This window comes from Dromiciops gliroides, chromosome 2 (assembly GCF_019393635.1).
Source record: "Dromiciops gliroides isolate mDroGli1 chromosome 2, mDroGli1.pri, whole genome shotgun sequence".
NCBI classification, from domain to species: Eukaryota; Metazoa; Chordata; class Mammalia; order Microbiotheria; family Microbiotheriidae; genus Dromiciops; species Dromiciops gliroides.
In genome coordinates, this window is record NC_057862.1 from 485353579 (window position 1) to 485374467 (window position 20889).

The 20889-nt window shown below is 41.6% G+C and overlaps 1 protein-coding gene across 3 annotated transcripts in view; it reads left to right on the forward strand.

The window, feature by feature from the left end:
- The window catches only part of LOC122741117 (c-Maf inducing protein), a 289560-nt gene that overhangs the window by 227216 nt on the left and 41455 nt on the right, over positions 1–20889 (forward strand). For all 3 annotated transcript variants that reach the window (XM_043984230.1, XM_043984229.1, XM_043984231.1), the window contains exons 4-7: positions 202–363; positions 5814–5855; positions 10278–10340; positions 12886–12966. In XM_043984230.1, the coding sequence (XP_043840165.1) occupies positions 202–363; positions 5814–5855; positions 10278–10340; positions 12886–12966 (348 nt within the window). The remainder of the gene's footprint in view (positions 1–201; positions 364–5813; positions 5856–10277; positions 10341–12885; positions 12967–20889) is intronic.

Here is a 20889-nt window from a genome sequence, read left to right on the forward strand (position 1 = left end):
TTAGCGTTTTGGCTTTACCATCTATCATCCCCGTGACTGTGGGAAAATCACTTCACCTCCTTGGACCTCTGTTTCCTTATTTGTAAAATGAAGGGGATAGACTAGATGATCTGTAAAGTAAGTTTATTACAGTCGTTTCTCTGGTTCTGTGACCATTTTCCAGTCTACCACATCCTGTTTATCTTCTTCCCCCCAAAACAGAAAAAGATTTACAAGTACAAGAAAGTCCTGAGCAATCCAAGCCGCTGGGAAGTTGTCTTGAAGGAGATCCGGACTCTGGTAGACATGGCCCTGACATCTCCACTGCAGGATGATTCCATCCACCAGGCTCCACTAGAGATAGTTTCCAAACTGCTCTCTGAGGTAAGGCTTTGCTTCTGGGTTGGGGCCATTCCACCTATTTCTAATCTTTTAAAAATATAGAAAACATGGATTTTTTCTTCTTTTTCTCTGGTCAAGAAGTAAAAATTGAGCTGGACTCATTGATGGTAACAAATTATAAAAGGTCATGTTGTTCAGAGGTACCTAGATTCATAATCGGAGAAAATGCTATATTTCAGTTAGAGGTTAATGAAAATAAATTTGTAATCCTTTTTCTCCATCCAAATTCAGTAACCTGAAATCTATCCCCACTATCCTTTTCTTTTTCTTTTATTTCCTTTTTTCTTTTTGTTCACAGTTTTTTCCCCCTGTACATTAGATTGTGTGTTGAAGCCCATGCTATTCTTTTATTTACCTGAGTATCCCAGTGTCAGGAAAGAAGTACACAGTGAGCCTGAAGGCCTTGCTTTTGTTTTCAACTTGAGCTTAGAGGTTCTTTACATCATTTCAATGCTATTATTGTCCTAGAGTGGCCTGATAGTGTCAATACACACTACCTTGAAAGTACCTGTTTAGTGTAGGGTATGAAGGAGAAGAGACCAAAAGATTGCAGCCAGAGCTAGGGATATGTCAACCTTTGTCCGGGAGTCTGTGCTGGAGAATTTCCTGAGAACCAAGTGTGTCCCAAGTCCCCCTTGGCAAGTAAGAGGAAGAGTGTAGAAGAGAGTATAAAGAGAAGCTGTTTAAGCAGCCTTGGCCACTGGCTTATAGTCCCCAAGGACTCTAGCATTAGCAAATTCCTAGTGACTAAAACTTATACTTCTCTCCAGTAGTTTCTGCTCTAAACCTTTCACTTGTAACTACCTTTGGCAACATGTAGCTTTTCTTGCCTTCTGATCAGGCAGGACTTTGCCAGTCAATAAATTAACAAGCATTTATTCAGCATTTACTACCTGCCAGACATTTGCTAAATGCTGGAAATAAAGAAGGCAGAAACCATGCCTGCCCTCAAGGAGCTCAGAGTTCAATCGTTAGATAACATGTTGAAAACTAGGTCCATACAAAATATAGACAGAGTAGAAGGTAATCTCAGAGGGAGGCACTAGCAACTGGAGGTAGGGTAGGGTGGGGGCAAGACTGGGAAAGGCTTCCTAAAGGTGGTTTTGAAGTTATATCTTGAAAGCAGTCCAGGGGAGCTAAAAGATGGAAGTGAGGGGGGGAGGGAAGAGGGAGAGAGAGAGGGAGAGGGAGAGGGAGGGAGGGAGAGACTGACTTCTGTTATGCCTGGGGGACCACCAGGACAAACAGGCAGGGGAAGGATATGATTTGTGTGAGGGACAGTAAGTGGGTGAATGTGGCTGGATCTTAGAGCATGTACAGTGGATTTTAAAGGTAGTATGGAACCCACCAGATTTATTGGGGGGGGGGAATAGGGAATAGGCAAAACTATGCTTTAGAAAAAATCACTTTGGCAGATAAGCAGAGGATGGATTGGAGTGAGGACAGAATTGAGGTAGGGAAGCCAATTAGAAGGCTACTCTACCAGAAGAGAAGTAATGGGAGCCTGAATTAGTGTGATAGCTGTATAAGTAAAGAAAAGACTATGTATACTAGAGATGTGAAAGTAGAAACAAGAAGATTTAACAATGGCTAGGATATATGAGTGTGAAGTCTAGGATGACACCAAAATTGTGAACGTGGGTGCTTGGGATAATGGTAGTGTCCTTGGCAATAATACGGAAGTTTGGAAGAGGGGAAGGTTTGGGATCAAAAATAATGAGTTCTGTTTTGGACAATAAATGGTACTCAGCCTCCATATTTATCCAGCACTGGGCTCTCATAGGCCTTTATCATATGTTTGTTGAGGGCCCTAGAATTTAAACTAAGTCCACTGTTAATCGATGTTGTGTCTATCTGATGGACTCTTCTGAGGCTGTCCTGATTGCCTGATACCTTAACTCCTCTGCTCAGCTTTTTGCCCTTCTAACATCCACATACCTTAGCTCACTCCTTCTCCTGATTGTTTAACCAACTTTCCCACTGCTGGATTTCCTTGCCATACTCTGTGATTTTCTTCCTCTACGCCAAGTCTCTCTCTTCATGCCTGCCTGAATTAACCATTGTCCCCATCTACTGGTGGGCAGGAGTCCTCTTCCCCTGAATGGGAGTTGATTGAGGCCTCACGACCTTCTCAGCTGCTCAGAAGAAGACCAGGCAATGAGGGAGGTAGCGGGGAGGAGGAGGGGACCAAATCTGACAGTCTGAATGAAGGTCAGAAAGGTGGTGAGGGCTATGCACACAGATGAGAAGCACAGCAGGGATTTGGAATATTAGGCAAGAAATTGCTTGTAACTTTTGATAAATGATAGTGAAGGAGTTGCTTCTGATTCTACTCAAGCTAACAGGAGTGAGACATCCTACATGTGTTCATGCCAAACAGATCTCCAGAGAACCCCATCTTTTTACCTCCTCCAAACTTGGTAGGATATTCTTTCATTTTACTCAAAGCACTCCTTTGACACTCCCTCTACCATAATAGGCAGCACAGTATGTGGGCCATTACCAAACCTATCATAGGGAAGAAGGAGAAAGGAAGGGAAAAGAGAAGACAAAAAGAGGCACCAAATTTGTCTGCCATGTGAAAGGAGCATTTTTAGAGAAGTGAAACATCTTTTTACATCTTAGCATCTCCTGTTTGCTTTTTGAAAAGAGAATGCCAATTCCCTGTGGTGGCCAATCCTTAGGGAGCCGGAAGATCAGGAGTTTTGCCTAATAGGGCAGGTAGTAAAGTATATTTTAAAACCTAAAAATGAAAGCTCTTTGGCACAAGACAATTTTGACTGCAAAGCATTTAGGAAAGACATTTTACTGATCCTTTCTAACCTGCTGAAACAGATGGGAACAAAGGTACTGCTACCCACAACAGAGGAATGAATGAACAGATTCAATTGTAAAGAAGGGCTGTGATGTTTCATGTAGAATGGATGGGGATGACTCTGCTCACATCAAAACTTCCTAGCACTGTAGAGAAGCTTGAAATGCAGGCCTGCTAATTAAATACTGTCCTTTGAACAGCACAGGCATGGAAGGCAGATTGTTAGCAGAGTATAGTGCTGACACTTCCTTTTGGGGAGCAGGATTCACCAGCAGCAAACCAGTCTGACTTTGCTCTGAAATATGAGCATGTCTGTGGTTGAGTTCCTATGGCCTCAGTGAAGGCAATGTGGGCTCATCAGGTTTAGCTGGTCAGGGCCTCTGAGAATCATGGTAATGTGCCTCTAGCTCCAGACAAACTGGAGAATTCAGCTTTATTTGACTCATGTTACAGACATTGGTTCACAATGTCAATATTAGAAATGTCAAGCCCAGACTATTAATGTCCTCAACAGGAAGACAATTTATGACTTATACATTAAGAGTATGTGCCTCCTTCAGATGGGTTTCCATACAAGACTCCTGGCGAACTGATTCTTTGTCAGGATTTGTAAAAGTCAAACATTGAGTGAACTCATTGGTCCCTGCTAACACCTGCAATGTAGGAAGAATTTAATAGGAGTTCATGGACAGTCCTCTTCTTTGGAACATAAGAAATTAACTCATGAATTTTGCTTTTTCCTTTAAACTTCTATAAGTGTATATGTCTTATATAACCTTCTTGAAGGTAGAGAATTTTTAGTTTTTGACTTTATATTACTAGTACCTAACAGTGCCTAGAACATGGTAAACTTCATGAATGTTTGTTTAATTAAATTTAATTATTCCATCAACTCTTTTTCTCATAATAAGCATATAGCATAATGATAGAAAATTCCTGAAAGGAAAGATCAGTTTTCTAGTGGTTTTGGTATCATCCTCCCACTTCCCTCTTCCTGCCCCACCTTCTTCCTAGGAAAAGCTGGTGGCTCAGATAGAAGTGTTCTTGACTGTACTGCCTTCAGAAGTGGACAAGTGCCTACCTGTGAAACTACCTCTTCCCCCACCCTCTCACCCTGATTCTATGTTCTTTGGTTGTCAGTTGGAGTAAAACCTATTAGAGCTTCATCCGGCTGAGAGAATGTACTCTTCTGGTGCCTTTTCTCTGTAGAATCAGAAAGGGAACACCCACCTGAATGAATATCTATATCTATCATCTATATCCATATTAATATCTATATCATCTATATCTATATCTGTATACACATCACTTTGAGGAAACCACCTTACATCTCTGCTTAAGAACATTGTTAAGTTCTGTTTAATGGGTGCAGTCCTGTTTTGTAGAATGGATTTCCAAGTGCTTTAGCAAAAAACTCTTTGCAGTAAGCATTTTATTCATTATTTTTAAGTCAGCAAAAGTCTGAAGTCAATTTTAATCAGAAAATAGTTGTATGGAAAGTGCTGATGGAGTTCAGTCTTCAAAGTGCCAGATTCTGACATCAAAGACCTTTTATGATTGTGAGATGTTAACAAGAGTTTTGTGGGGGAGTAGTGGTGTTATTTTTATTTTATTTTACTTTTTTGTGGGTCAGGGCCATACAGCTAGTAAGTATCAAGTGTCTGAGGCCGGATTTGAACTCAGGTCCTCCTGAATCCAGGACTGGTGCTTTATCCACTTTGCCACCTAGCTGCCTCAGGGTTTGTTTTTTTTTTTTTAACTTGAAAGCAATAACTCTCTCTGCTTCGAATATCTTGGAAACCAACTTAAGGAGTTGGTATCAAGTACCATCCTACTCTGATGCTTCATCATGGAGGGAAGGTAGATACTAGCTTCTACTTGGTTCTCAGCCTATGTTGGTAGAGTTCAAACTTTGTCAAGATGTACCAAACTGGACAGACTTTAAATATATGTCTGATGATGGACCATGAATCCATGGCCCAAGGACCAGCCTACTTTAATTTCCAGAGGCTTCTTACCAGTTTGGTCATAGGGTGAAATAAATTGTTTAGCTACAATGATTCTCATTATATATATTAAGATATAGAGGAAGTACTTTCTTAGTTAGTTGAGGTGGTACTCACATTGACGAAACCATAGCTAGATCCTTAAAGTATTTTAAGTAAGAAGTATGAATTTTTAAAAAGCTGTCCTCTTTACAAATGTCCTTGGATGAAGGCAGAAATAGGGAATTCTTATAGTTCCATCCCAAAGAGTTTTCTACACCAATCATGTGTCCCTGGGACTGTAAGGGAACCATGCAAGGCAGAACCTGTTGGTTTAAAGCAAAGTAAAACTCTGTTTGCCTCAGTTTCCTCATCTGTCAAATGAGTTGGAGAAGGAAATGGCAAACCATTCCATTATCTCAGTTGAGAAAACCCGAAATGGGGCCACAAAAAGCCATACATGACTGAAAAACAACTGGACAACAACAAAAAAACAACAACAAAAGACTCTTAAACCCCAAATCTTCAGCTTTCTTCTAAACCTTCTTCAATCTCTATTTCATATATCTATGTACTTGTGAGTGATAAATGCAAAGTTTTCTAATCCTTTTTTCCCTTATTCAATCCTTTAGAATACCAACTTGACCACTCAAGAGCATGAAAACATTATTGTGGTAAGTATACACTCTGTCTTCCTTGGGCCTCGGTGAGCACTGGGGGCTCCCTAATGATCAGTGTAAAAATGTATTTCATTCTAGTTTATTTGCTTCCTCATGGGCAGAATTTTCCTCATCTGCATTGGAATGCACTCAAGTTCCCTTGATGTATGTAGATTAGCCTTTTTCCTCTTCTTGGACCCTCTTCAGGAAGACTGAGGTAGAGCAGGGCAGGGAAGGAGTTAGCAAGGATGATAGCACTGGTTCAGTCATAAGCAAAGCAGCTGAAAGAAAGGCTTTTTCTTTCTAGGAGGTGCAGCCAGTGAAAGGATTTTAATTGATCCATAAATAGAACTTAGACTAAATTGATTCTGGTTTCTAGAGTGAGGTAATAATTTCTAGTACTTTACTATGATCTTAGTGTCTTGTTCTTTATGATATTCTAGTTGTGATTCTGTAGTCAGATATCTTTCTGGGCCATTTTAGACTATGAAGTGTGCCTCTTATCAAGTGGGTGAATTACACTGATCCCTAGCAAACTGGTATCAGGATGCCAGCAGCATCCCATATATGCTGTTAGATGGTACTCTGGGCTAGCTTACCAAGAGGACTCAGCTCTTACCTCTTCACCATGGCCTTAGAAAACGAAATGCAGTGTGCTGAGCCAGGACTCTCCAGACCAGTTGCATGCTACAGTGCTTAGGAGGGGTTTCTGGCACCATCTAGGCTTCTTCTGGTCAGTACATATTCATGCCTTACCATGCCTTGCCCACCCTTCTCCAAAGTCTTTCCCAAGGGTAAAGTTAGGAGAAGTAGGTGTTACTAATCTTCACATACCACAGGCCCAATCTTTGGTACTCCTTTTTCTCTTGCCCATTTGACCTGGTAGGTCAGGCAGTGGAAGGAGCATTGGATTAAGAGTCAAAAGATGTGGTTTCAAATCCTGGCCTTGCCATTCACAAATGTCTTTGGGTTTCAGTTTTCCCATCTTAAAAATGACAGGGTTGGACCAAATGATAGGAAGGCCTATTCTACTTCAAAATCCTTTGCTCTAACATGTTTTAAAAGTTTGTCTTCTTTGTGTTGTCCAAATACCCACTTATCTTATTCGGAAGTCTTGACTCTTAAAAAGTCGTGTGTGGGCTTTAGGTTTGTGACCTTGGAAAATTCGTGGTGGGGAGAAATCCAGGCAGTCCTGGCTGCTTTAAAAGGTCGCATATTAGTTGTCTTCCCAGATTTTCCATGCATGAGACATGACTGTTGCTTGGGATCCAGGCAGGAATTGACAGGAGATGAGATAGCTGGAATGCAGAGTGGGAATGGAAATCTAGCCCTAGGGCAGGAAAGAGGTGCCATCCACAGTGTGCCAGGGAACATTTCCCTGGTCTTCTTCCAGAAAGATTTGAAGACTTCCTTTGATCAAGTCCACAGACCCCAGCTGAGGCAAGGTTGGAAATTAGCATTAGAGGCTGCAGCAAAAATCAGCAGCAGTATCAGAAAGTCCAATTTCTCTCTGTTTTCAGTACTGTCTGCCTTGGGTTGCCTAGCAACAGAGAAGGAAGGTGACTTGAACTTTAAGGAAAGTTAGGCACTTGATAGAATAATAAATACTTAAGAGCTGAAAAGGACCTTAAGTCATAACACCCCTCTCCCCTCCCTTTATTTTACAGAGGAGGAAAGTGAGGCCCAGAAAGAGAGGGTGACTTGTTCAACATATAAGTGGCATAGCCAGGAACTGAACTCTGGTTTCTTAATTCCCTGTCCAAGGTGTTTCCGCTTTAACAAATGTTTTATGTTATTCAGAGGTGCAAAAGGAAAAAAATTCCTGCAGATTCCTCCTAAGTAAGATTAGTTTTAAAGACTCTGAAAATAAACTTAGGCTCTTGCTAGTTGTTGAACCTGTGATGGTCATTTTTCTGTCTTTCCCTACTTAAATTTATGCAAAAATGTTAGGTGGTTATTGATTCTCATAGAAAATGTACCCAGAGATTTCTGTGCTATAAGAAAATGAGGAAAGGTTCTGTTCACTGTAGTCATTCAGAAACCTACCCAAATCCTCCAACCCCTACCACCTCAAGGTACAAACTAGCCTTGATCTCTAGCTTCTCTTAGTTATAAGTTCTTTGAATGCAGGGACCCTGTTCTTCAATGTTCTTGGGTGCCTGCCACTTAAGAGGTGCATTATGTACTTGTCATTTGATTTGATTTGATTGGTTGCTAGTTCTAGTCTGTGTCTCTCCAACAGTCATGAAAGAAAAAGGGAAAATGAGAATGAATAACTGTAATTTGAAAAACAACATTATGGAAAGGAACTGACTGATTTTTCATTGTATCTATTTTTGGTATTGGAAACCCACAAACACCATAAGATCATAGGTTTAGAGCCAGAAAGGATCTTGAAGGTCATGTTCAACCCGCTCATTTTATTGATGAGGAAATTAAGGTCCAGGATGATTAAGTGAAACTTGTCCAAGGTCACACAGCTTAGTAAGTGACAGAACCAGGATTCCAGCTTGGATCCTTTTACTCAAAATCCAGAGATCTTTTTGCTGGAGCACAATGCCCTCACATCATAATATACTGTGAAGGATCTCATAGAGTGGTCATGTGGCATAATAGAAAGACCTTCATGAGACCCTGGGTAAGAGCCCGGTTCCACAGCTAATTAGCCATGTGGCCTTGAACAAGTCAGCTCATCTAGCTAAGTCTTGGAAATGGAGATGATCTGTGAAATGAAAACTCCTAACCTATTTCCTTCACAAGATTGTTGTGAGAATCCAGAAAAGCAATACATTTACAGGTGCTCATTTTAAGTGCTTCACAAATATAAATTATTATTGTTATAGGAGACCTTGTGATAATTGAGATTATTCCCATGAAGTCTGCAACTGCTTCCCCTGCACTGTCCCCCCCCCCCCCATCTGCAGGACCTAATGTAAAACAAGGTAGATTCCATCTCTAGGCAGTGTCTAACCTGAAGGTTTTGAGAAATCACCTCACCTCCCTCATGGTCTCATTTTTGCAAGGTGTCATGACATTAATAATTTATAGTTGTTTAAAGCTGCCTCACAAGCATCTTCTCAGCAATTAGAGTTGTTAGAAGAGGAATGAGCTTCCTTAGAATGTAGTGCATTTCCATCCATGGAGGTGTTAAACCAAGGTCTACATAGCAATTTCAAGAATGTTTTTGAGGTTGCTGATTTGGTAGAGGTTGGACCAGATGACTTTGCTGATCTCATCCAGCTCTGAGATTCTATGGTTCTACGATTTGTTGGCATAACACAGATTATTTAGTATAATACAGATTCATCTTAATGCTTTCTTTACCACTGAAATGCTAAAGTCTTTTTATGTTGAGCTAAAGTCTGTCTTTGTAGCTTCTACCCATTCATTATTCCTAGTTTTGCCCCATAGATTCAAGCAGAATAAATCTCATGCTTCTTCCACAAGTTATCCCTTCATTTATTTAAAGATATTGATCATGTCCCCTCCAAGTACTCTCTTCTCCATGTTGCACAACCTTAGTTCCCTCAACTAGCCCTCTTACCAAATGGATTGCCTTCTTCTGCATATGTTATAACTTGCTAACTTCCCTTTTAAATAAAATACCTAGAACTGAATAACATATTCCAGATGTAGTTGGAACAAGGGGAGAATACAGTAAAACCATCACTTCCCTCATTCTGAACATTTCTCCTCTCTCAGTGCAGCCCAAGATTGAGTCCTCCTTCCTCCTTCCTTCCTTCTTCATGGGGAGTTGTTTTGTGGTGGGGTTATTGCTCTGTTATATTGTTGATTCATATGAAGTATTCAGTCTATTAAAGCCCCCAGGTCTTTCCAAACTATTTTATCTTCTGTAAACACCTCACATACAAATATAGTTTTTAAGTACTTCCACATCCATTCTTTCATTAGCTTCTTATCACACCCCTGTGAGGTGGAGAGGAAAGATATTATCACTTCCATTTCACAAATAAGAATCTTGAGGTATGCAGACATTAAATGATTTGATCAAGATGATATAGGTAATGGTATAGCTTGGATTAGAACCCAGGTCTCCACATTCTCAGTCTAGTTCTCTAAGATAATGATGTCAAACTTTCCCTAGGGGGCCACATATGCACTTAGAAAACCACAAATTAACATTATATTTTGTTATATTTTGATTTGTTTTGTTTGACATTTCCCAGTTACATTTTAATCTTGATGGGCTGCACTCAGGGCCTCTCCCTATCTGCCCCGCCCCCAGTCAAGTTTGACACCTTTGCTTTAAGATAGCTCAGTATGATAATAAGCCTTGTGCCTCAGAATGCAGGGATAGGGTTCTTTTTCCACCCATTCATTGTCAGGGGGACCATATTTTCTTTCAGAAGAAAGCTGCTGCTCTACCTGCATTCCTGTTGAGGGGTCAAACTGAAATATCTGTTCATTATTTTTCAGGCAATTGCTCCTCTGCTGGAAAACAATCACCCCCCACCCGACCTCTGTGAATTTTTCTGCAAGGTACCAGAAGACTCAATTTCTGAAATCTGTTTCTGTTTGGAAACTTTCTATGCCGTGCATGTGGCATACACGCATCATATGTTGAAATATCTAACTAGTCCTGGACACCACGTACATCCACCCAAACATGGAAGTTACTCAGGAAGCATGCACTGGATGAATGAGTAAATGAATAAATCCCCTTTTTCAGTGATTACAGTCAGCTTTGCATTACACAGATTCAGAGATGCAAACCCAGTACTATGTCTGGCTTTGGACTCTGTTACATATCTGTTGGGAGATGGGAGAAAGATCTTTTGACAAGAAGACCTGCCTTCTTTATGAATTTGGGTCCCAGTTATTTATAAAGGGAATTTGTCTTCCCTAAGTACAAACTAGCCAGAGCTCATAAGCAACCAGGCTTCAGGAGAAACTGTCAGGGCTTACATTTTTTCCATGAATAATCCACATACAAATAAGCAGAAGTTGACCTGTGATGGGAACTCATAGTGGGCTAGGGACTATATATCACTTACAAAATGCAGCCCTTGGGCAGCTAGGTGGCGCAGTGCATAAAGCACCAGTCCTGGATTCAGGAGTACCTGAGTTCAAATCCGGCCTCAGAGACTTGACACTTATTAGGTGTGTGACCCTGGGCAAGTCACTTAACCCTCATTGCCCTCCAAAAAAAAAAAATGCAGCCCTTGTTTTATACATGGAAGTCTGGTTTTGAATCCCTAGTGAAATAACCCTCAAGAGACTCCAGTACAGATAGCAGAAGGATGCCATGATGACCAAAGTGTTGCCATAGGTAAATGGCTCAGGTCTCCTTTGTGTTAAGGGAAGGTGTGATGTGGAGTGAAGTCCGTGGTGGGACTGGAGTAAGGGGTTGTTCTTTTGCTTCATTATAGAAGTGGGAATTTTGAATGATGGAAGGTCATTTCTTTTAGAGGGAAGTAAGTGGCTTCCAAGAGAGCATTTTTTAGATGGTGACTTTGAGTCTTCTGTCTCAGCTATCACTAATGTACCTTCTTCACAAGCAGTACTTACATATTAATGTTACAGAGCACAGGAATAACTAACACTATCTTTGTATGACACATGCTGTAAAATCACATCTGTGTGTGTGTGTGTGAATTATACAGGGCATACAAATGTGGGGATTTCTATGCCTGATTGTGCATATACATGTGTGCTTATACCTGAGTATCTTTATGCTTGCCTATATTCATGTCTGCATGCATATGTGTGCGTAAGTCTCTAGATTGCATTACTTCAAGGGTTGGCAAACTATGGTCCATGGGCCAAATATGGCCTGCCACTTGTTTTTTTATGACCTATGAGCTGAAAATTCCTTTTAATTTTTTAAATAGTCTGACTCCTGCTCTAGTTCCATAATTAGCCCAGACTGAAAGCTCAACAGTCTGGCAGTGTTAAAGGCCAACCTAGTATTTTTTGTAGATCAAGCCCTTGGTAGGGACAGGGTTGGGGGGAGAAGGCAAGGAGACCACATTGGTCTGTCAGTGGTTGTGTACTGCAAAGAAGGGTCAGGCACCAGAATGCAGCTTCAAGTGACTGCCTAGTCAGGCTAAAGCCAGCTCAGCTCAGCTCAGCTCAGCTCACCTTTCATATAATCTTAAACTTAAATTTGTGCTACTTTCTCCTGAAATTTGTAAAAAGGAGTAGATACTAGGGGCAGCTAGGTAGCACAGTGGATAGAGCATGGACCCTGGATTCAGGAGGACCTGAGTTCAAATCCAGCCTCAGACACTTAACAATTACTAGCTGTGTGACCCTGGGCAAGTCACTTAACCCCGATTGCCTCACCAAAAAAAAAAAAGGAGTAGATACTACATTTGAACCCCCCCATACCTTCTCATTTCTTCTTCATTTCACATATGAGCAGACATTAAAATAAGAATTCGTTTCTGATGTTTGGAGAGACAGGATTCCTTTTCAGGACTCCCCCAGCTCTATACATGGGGCATTCTTCTTTGGCCTTTGACTCCAGTCATATTTCTCTCACTTTTCAGAATAATGCATGAGAAAAGTATGAAGACATAGTCTCATTTTCCTTTTTTGGAGCTAGAGGTGGAATGAGGGGACAGTTTTGGGGTGGGGGAAACACAATCCTGCACAGTCTATAGTAGTACATCTGCCTCCTGAGATGAAAATCACTTTCACTCAGCATGGTGAATTTCCCCCAACCCACACCCTTAACTGTTCATCAGGGGAAAAATATTTAAAGGGATAATTTGTGTCTTAGTGTATCTTTAGCAGCCAGCCTAGCCACCTCAAAGTCCTGGGCAGACTTTGACAAGGAGACTTATAATACCTCACATCCAGTGTCCTTTTCCAGGCTACTTTCCCTGATCAAGAAGCCAAGGTGAGGGGTGTGTGTGTGTGTGTGTGTGTGTAGGGTGAGCACAGTGCTCTCATTATTGTAATACATCCTCTGCTGGGTGTCAAGGACTTTCTCTTTGTCATGAGTACAAGGGGGTCCAGGTTGCTCTTAATTACTAAGGGCTCTTCTGAGCTGTGCTTAACTGTGTTTTCCTTTTTACAGCACTGCAGAGAACGTCCTCGGTCCATGGTGGTCATAGAAGTATTCACACCAGTGGTACAGAGAATCCTCAAACACAACATGGTAAGTTTTCCCTAGGTTAATGGGAGGCCCAGGCTGCCGGTTGCTCTTGTAGGTGATTTCTTGCTTTATTGGGGCTATCCTGCCTCCTTCTAAAACTCTAGGCAATAGGCTGACAGCTTAGTCTTTTAAAAAAGAATCACATTCCCCTAGTTAGGACAACCATTTGAAAAAGCTGGCCACCTATCTCAGGCAAAATCAAAACAGTAATAGAATTGGCCCCCCATCAGGTCATGCACTTTGAAATTCACTTAATACTATGCTGTAGTTGGTGATCGAGTAGATTGGTGCCTTTTTTTCTTTTGCAAAGATAGGATTATTTCCTTTGAAATAGAAATTCCTGTTATTGAGGGTAGTAAGACTGCCTGGAGGTTGCTAGTTAGATTATTTTAGGAAACAAGTGTATGCAGTGGTAAAGTGGAACCGCCTGGGTAGGTATGTGTCATTTCCAAAGGTCTCCTTTGTATTCCTCTTATACTCCTCACCCTGATTTTTTGTGATAGTGGAGACAGGCAAAGGGTTGGAAAAATAATGAATGAATAAAGAAAAATGAATGAGTTCTAGTCTTATCTTACTCTAGTAGAAGCCATACCTATTGTGGCCTTTTCTTCCAGCTAAGCTTAGGTAGTCTCATTTTCCTGAGTACCATGCTGCGTCCGACCTATACTTGGATTCATGGTTGGCTCCTCTCTACCTCATGGAATCATAGGCTTAGAATTGAAAGGAACCCTAGAGGTTATCCAGTCCAACCTCCCACCTAATTCAGAAATTCTTTCTATTGCATCCCTAACAAGTGGTCAGTCACCCTCTCTTTATGCAGTTCTAGGGACAGGAAGTTCCCTGTCTTTTGAGGCCACATGTTCCATTCTTGAACAGCTTTCACTTTTAGAAAGTAATTTCCTTCCAGCCTCAGACACTTAACACTTACTAGCTGTGTGACCCTCAGCAAGTCACTTAACCCCAATTACCTCACTAAAAAAAAAAAGAAAGTTATTTCCTTATAGCAACATGAAAATGGCCTCCTATAGCCTTTACCCATTGCTTTGAGCTCTGCCCCAAGTAGAGTGTATGTAGAGTAAGCCTAAACCCTCTTTCACATGACAAATATACTCATATACTTGAAGATATCTATTCTGCACTAACCCCTCCCCGCCCAGTCACTCATACCATTTCTTTTTACCAGTCTGAATATCCCCACTTTATTCAACAGATCCTTGCTTGGCATAGTTTCCAGCCCCCTCACCATCCTGTTTTGCCTTTTTGCTGGAGATATTCCATTTTATCAATATCCTTTCCAAAACATGTTGCCCAGAGTTAACACAATACTTTAAATGTGTTCCAACAAGGGCAGAGAACATCAAGGTCTAGGGAGTGGTTCTTGCTGTACACTCTAGACTTTTATTAATGTAGCTCAAGATTGTCTTAATTGTCTTTGGCTGTCATGTCACTGTTGACTCATTGCACTGTTGGTCATTTAAACCCCTATGGATCATTTTTACCCAAAAGGCTTTCATGCTCTTTGGTAGCCTCACTGCCAACCCTCTCCTCACCTTTTTTTTTTCTTTTTTTGCTTCTACAAGTGTCTCATGACCTCACTGTAAGATTACTATTCAATTTCTTCACTGCAGCCCTCTTCAGATCAGCACCCCCTACTCCATAATTCTTTTGCCTAGTATCTCCTTTTCAAAACTTAGCTGCTTTATGTCCCATTCCCTCAGGGAATGAATCTACTCTGGTCTTTCTCCAGGCCAATGAAACAGGAATCCCTTATCTCAGAAAGAATGGGAGCCCCCAAATGGAAAGAGCCAAAGTTCTATAGTCTGCACACTTATTTTTTTTGTTTGTTTTGGTTTGGTTTTTAGTGAGGCAATTGGGGTTAAGTGACTTGCCCAGGGTCACACACAGCTAGTAAGTGTTAAGTGTCTGAGGCCGGATTTGAACTCAGGTCCTCCTGACTCCAGGGCCGGTGCTCTATCCACTGCGCCACCGAGTTGCCCCTAGTCTGCACACTTATAACAAGGACTGAGGAAGAATGCAGGGAAAGTGAGAGTCTAGGACCCACCTAGAACTGCTTTTGAAGGTCTAGAGGTTATGGCTGCCTCTGCTTACATGTTGGTGGGACTGATCTGTAGTAGCATTTTCTCTGGCACTGCCACTGGATGCCACTATCTCCCATTTGCATAGTTAAGGAGAACCAGTGCCCAGGAGATACATTTAGGGAGACCTCAGAGACCAGTAGGGAGAAAGCTGACCTTTCTGCCCACTCCACCAGAACACAGGTCAGCAGCAGAGACAGTGTTCTCTTTGGGCCTGGATGACACGGACACACCTTTGTTTGTGAATAGGCAAAGAGCTAACTGTCTGTAATCTCTTTAATGTTCAAATAGCTCAATTTGGGAGGGAACCCTGGACAAGACAAAAATTCATAGCCACCTGTTAACTGAATTTTGAGGCCGGAAAGGATGGAACCAAGAGCTTACTCTCTGTTTGTGAGGGGAAGAACCAGACAGGTTGTTTCATTACATTCACCTTTTCTTACAGCTGAGTAAGGAACATCTAGCACCAGCAGGAACACTAAATGGCTAAAGTAGGAGGCGAAGCTACATTTCTTTAAAAAGAATAGGAAAGTAATATATAGAAGCAGGTTCCTGACTTGCAAGAAAAAGGATATGTGAATTGAGCCCTACAATCAGATCTTAAAAGATCTGAAATGGGAGGAGCTAGGTGGCACAGTGGATAGAGCACCGGCCCTGGAGTCAGGAATTCCTGAGTTCAAATCTGGCCTCAGACACTTAACAAACACTAACTAGCTGTGTGACCCTTGGCAAGTCACTTAACTCCAATTGCCTCACTAAAAAAAAAAAAAAAAAAAGATCTGAAATGGTTTTCAAGGTTAGTAGCTGAGAAGCCCCACTGGTGTATGGTGGATAGGCAGGAAGGCCTAGGTTTGAATCCTGCTGCCAATCCTTGATAGCTGTGTGGCTCTAGGAAGATTACTTAACCTTTCTGAACTTTTATGGCCTTATCTGTAAAAATGAGGATAATAATTATGCTTCTTATAGGGTTGTCAAGAAGTTCAAATGAGAGCTTCTTGCAAAATTTATCACGTTCTTTAACTTTTGTTTGTTCCTTATTTTGTGTACAAAAGCTCTTCTACAAGGTTCTTTCCCTTCTCTGGCTTCTGACATTTTTACATTTGCTGCTTGGGGCTGACCACCAAGGCCCTCAGAACTGACTTACTGCTCCCCACTCTAAAAGTGCTACTCACATACTAAATAAACATGCCCTGGTGACTTGTCTAAGCATGGGACTTTGTACAGAGGAGGTACTTACTAAATGTTTGTTGAGATGTCTCAAAATCTAGTGTGAGAGAAATTCATTTGAAAGGAAAAGACAATGTAATCACCGGCGTTGCTTTCCTCTGAAGTTGAACAGGGAGTCCTGATCCTACTAGATTTTCTGTGTCATTTTGAGTTTGACTGTCTGTGCTCAGGAAGAGGCCAAAGGACAGGGCAGGGCAGGGCCAGGCAGGGCAGGGCTGGGCCATGTGGCTTCTGGATTGGCCTGCTAGGGAACAGGGGATGTTTGTTAACTAGAAAATCATTTGTCCTCACACGGTCACCCTGTGAGCTGGCTGCCACACCTTTTCTGAGTCATAGCTGGAGTCTAGAGGACATATGTGCTTTGATATTTCTTATTTAAAGGAACTTTTCCTCATCCTGATTTGTTGGATTTACTGAAGTGACCATGGATTTGGGCTATCTTGCCCTTTCTTCCAAAGCATATCTTTTTGTATATTCTGTAGTATTCTGCAGTGTTGAAACACAATTATTTTTAGACTTCATTCAGCAGTCATTTCTTAGGCCTCCACAATATGTGAGGCACATATCTAGGCCCTGGGGATTCAATGACAAATATGAACTGCCCTTAGAGGCCTTGCATTTTGGCGGGGGTAGGGGGGGAATGCCATGTACAGATAAAGTAAATACAAAATAAATGAAATTAATTTCCAAAGGAGAGTGCTCTGGCAATAGATTAGATTGTAATATTTCTCATGATGAGTTGGCACTTCAGTTGAGCCTTGGATAAAGGTTGACCATTCTATATATAAGGTGGAAGAGGAGACTTCATTCTGGGCAAGGGGGACAAACCTATATAAAGGGACAGGCATAGGAGGTGAGATGTTATAGTCAGAGAAAGCCAAGTAGACTAGACTTCAGACTTAAAAGAAAGGATGTCAGAAGTTGAATTCAGCCTTAAAATCTTCATGCCTGGTCACACATGAGCTATTGAAGATTGGGTACTTTCCTTTTTCTCAGGGAATTTCCCATCTAAATGCTCATTTCACTTTATAACAGAAAGAACATATTAGAGGGTAGCTTCATTTAATTTCCTCTCCTTATTGGTAGTGAACTGTGACCTAGTAATGACGAATCTGTATCCTTAAAGTCACGAAGCCAAAAGAGATAAATAGGCCACCTAGTCCAGAGGTTCTCAAAGTGTGCTCCCTAGGCTGCTGGTGGTCCCAGGAGATCCTCTCTGTGACTTGAGAGATGATGGGCTTTTGTAAAGTGTATCTCTCCTTAGAGAGTTGAAATTGCATTTTAAAAACATAACAATGAATCTTTCTGAAATGTAGCAACAGCAACAACAGTTTACCTCAGGGTAAATCATCTCCATTTTTTTTTCTTGCAGAGGAATATGAGGGCATGTGGAAGAGTTAGATGAACAGTGATCTGGTCTGCCTGGCCCCTTATCCTCTGACAGAAACACACTTAATTGCTGTTGCCATAGCAGCATAATATATTTGAAAAACATTAGATTTGGAGTTAGAGGTCCTGGGTTCAAATCCAACCTGTGTGACCTTGAGCAAGCTATCTAATTTCTCTTGGGTTTCTGTTTCCTTATGTCTAAAGCAAAAGAGTTGGACCAGATGACCCCCTCTAGTTCTTTTTTTGTTTGTTTGTTTTGTTTTTGTTTTTGTTTTGTTTTAGTGAGGCAATTGCCCAGGGTCACACAGCTAGTAAGTGTTAAGTGTCTGAGGCCGGATTTGAACTCAAGTACTCCTGAATCCAGGGCCGGTGCTTTAACCACTGCACCATCTAGCTTCCCCCTCTAGTTCTAAATCTTGTTCCTAATCATCATCATTTCTCTAGATGATTATCTTGGTCTAAGAAGAGTGTAGCTTCATTCATTTATGCTATGAGCCTGGCCTATATACAGCCATCAGAGCATGTATTGTCATCATAATGCAGCAAATGAATATGAAAGTTCAGACAGTGGATTTTTTGGGGGGAGGGAGGGGTTGTTGTTGTTTTTGTTTTTAGATAGATTGAATTTGTGGGCACTAGGTCCACAGCCCAGGAATAGCCCCAAACACTAAGGTCATAGTATCATAGCACTTAAAGCTGAAAAGAGTCACAAAAGAGCGCCTGTTTCTTTTTAAATCCTTCACTTTGTAGGTGAGGGAACTGAAGTCTAGAGGCTGAGTCAGTGACTTACTTGGCAAGTCACACAGCTAGTACAAATCCTAGATTCCATCCTATGCACTATCCACTATATAACACTGCCTCCAGGAGAAAGGGTTTGCTCAGTCTTAGATGTTCTGTGTTGTTACTAAGAGGCATCAATAATTCATCTGTTTGAACATTGATAGATAGATAGATAGATATAGATATAGATATAGATGTCTCTGTGTTCCCTCATCTTCCCCCCCCCAAAAAAAAACAAACCCACTCCAGTTCAGCCTGCATCAGTCTGTAATTTATTTTTCTTCATACTTGGCTTTGAGCCCACACTAAGTATCCAACCTTCCCCCTCTGTTTCTGGGGCTTCCCACTGCTGAGCAAGTATCAGTCATGAATAGTGCCAGTCTTGATTGAAAGTGCATGCATGGGACTTAACATGTTCATCAATAGCACTATTCTTGGTGCTCTGAAGAGGAAGCTGCCAGTGGTCAAGAGCCCTGAGTCCGAGCTAGCTGACACAAATTAAAGTTGGATTTAGCCTTCTATGGCTGCCCAGGAGGCCTCTTTCCTTAGTGTCTGCCTTTATTGTTCCTCCCACTCACTGCTGTCTCCCCTCTGCTTTGAGTGCTTGTTCTCTCTCTCTCTCTCTCTCTCTCTCTCTCTCTCTCTCTCTCTCTCTCTCTCTCTCTCTCTCTCTCTCTCTCTCTCTCTCTCTCTCTTCCTCTCCCTCCCTGTCCTCCTTTCAAATTACACTCAGTCACATGCGCCATACCCACTTCTTCCTCTCCTGCCCACTCATACACACTGCCTGCTGCACATGGCTCCATCTCAGATATCATTTCCCTTTCACACACACAACTCCTCCCTTACACACTCTTTGTAATGGATTGCTGTCATACTCTGCTGATTCTCTCCTAAGCTGTTTGCCCATAGCATTTACCACAAACCAAAGGTACCAGGTCAAAGTGCACCAATTACAGTCTAATTCTGATCCCCTGTGAATGTTGAAGGTCCCTTGGGCTCTTGGTCCTCTGAATATCTGGGGCCAGGCTAAGCCAGAAGGAATACCCCTGGGATGACTGTACATGCCGCAGTGCTCCCGAGATTCTGTATTCTCTTCACTTCCATCCTTGAAGATTTTAGAATTCAGAGCTGGAAGGAACTTTAGAAATCAACCCTTCCAACTCTGAATGTATGATCCTATGAACCCCATAGGGGCTGAATGGCTTGCCTTATGTCATACAGATAGTAAATAGGAGATCCAGGATTTGAACATAGACCTTCTCACCTGCTCTTCCTCTTATGCCTCGCTGACTCTCACCCACTTGCTCCTATATGATCAAGGGATTTACCACCTCTTAAAAGGCAGGAGCAACTGTTACTTCTCTTGAGTCAGATATAGAGTCAGGGATGCTAGGGAACAACCTTTCATTTCTGGCACCCCACTGTACCTCTAGCACTTTTTAAATTCTTCAAGGTGTTTCTTAATCCACTCTGAATCTAGGGGTATGGGTCTAGGGAACCTCCTAGCTCTCAGTGCTGACAGGCTACAACTAGCACAGTTCAGACTCAGAGGGAATGCTCTCTCAGGAACTGGTTGGGCAAGATGACTTCTGATCTACTTCCAACCCTGAGATCCTGAGACAGCTGGTCACTGGCCAGAATTTCTCCCTTCTGCCTGCCATTTTTCTGGCATATATCCTTATACTTTTTGAGGGAATATAAGTTTCTTCACTGCTTTCTCTATGCCTCCTGACCCTCTTGCAAGAAATGAACTTCTAGCTTTCTTCTTTGCTTGCCATGTGATAGCCAAGGAAAATCACCAGCCCGAGAGATTCTATTCTGTTTAAGGGCAAATAACTCCTTTTTGAAAATATGCAGAAACTCCAGGTAACTAAATATTATTCATCACACTGTTGTAGAAATTTTTTTAAAAAAGTAAATCAATTCCACAAAATCACACTTTTAAAAATCTTTATTTTTCAACATTTCTACATAACCGACCAGGTGAGCCTTCCACACTCTAGTTAGAATGAAGGGATTGAAATTAGGATAGCTAAAAAGTAGAAGACTCATTGGAACATAATTGGAATGAATGTATTCTTAATTGGACAGCAAAAAAATTTTTTTTTGATACACAGCAGTGGCTATATGGCAGTTCCATGTCTGGTAGTTGAACAGATTCAGTTGAAAAGGGAATGAAAGAATCCCATTTCTGCCTCCTTTCTGTCAGGTATGGAAGTCTGGAACAAGGTAGCTCAAAGAATTCAGGTCCCCCCTATGGGGGGTGGGGGTAGGTGGGTTATTCTTTTTTTCTCAATGTATTATTGTTATTGGGGCTCCCAATCACATTTCTTGACTATAGTCACCAATATGCCACCTAGAAAGAGTTTCCTGTATACTCAAAGAGACCAGAGTGAGGGTCAGAGAACCATATTCATTTAACTGGAGATTGTGG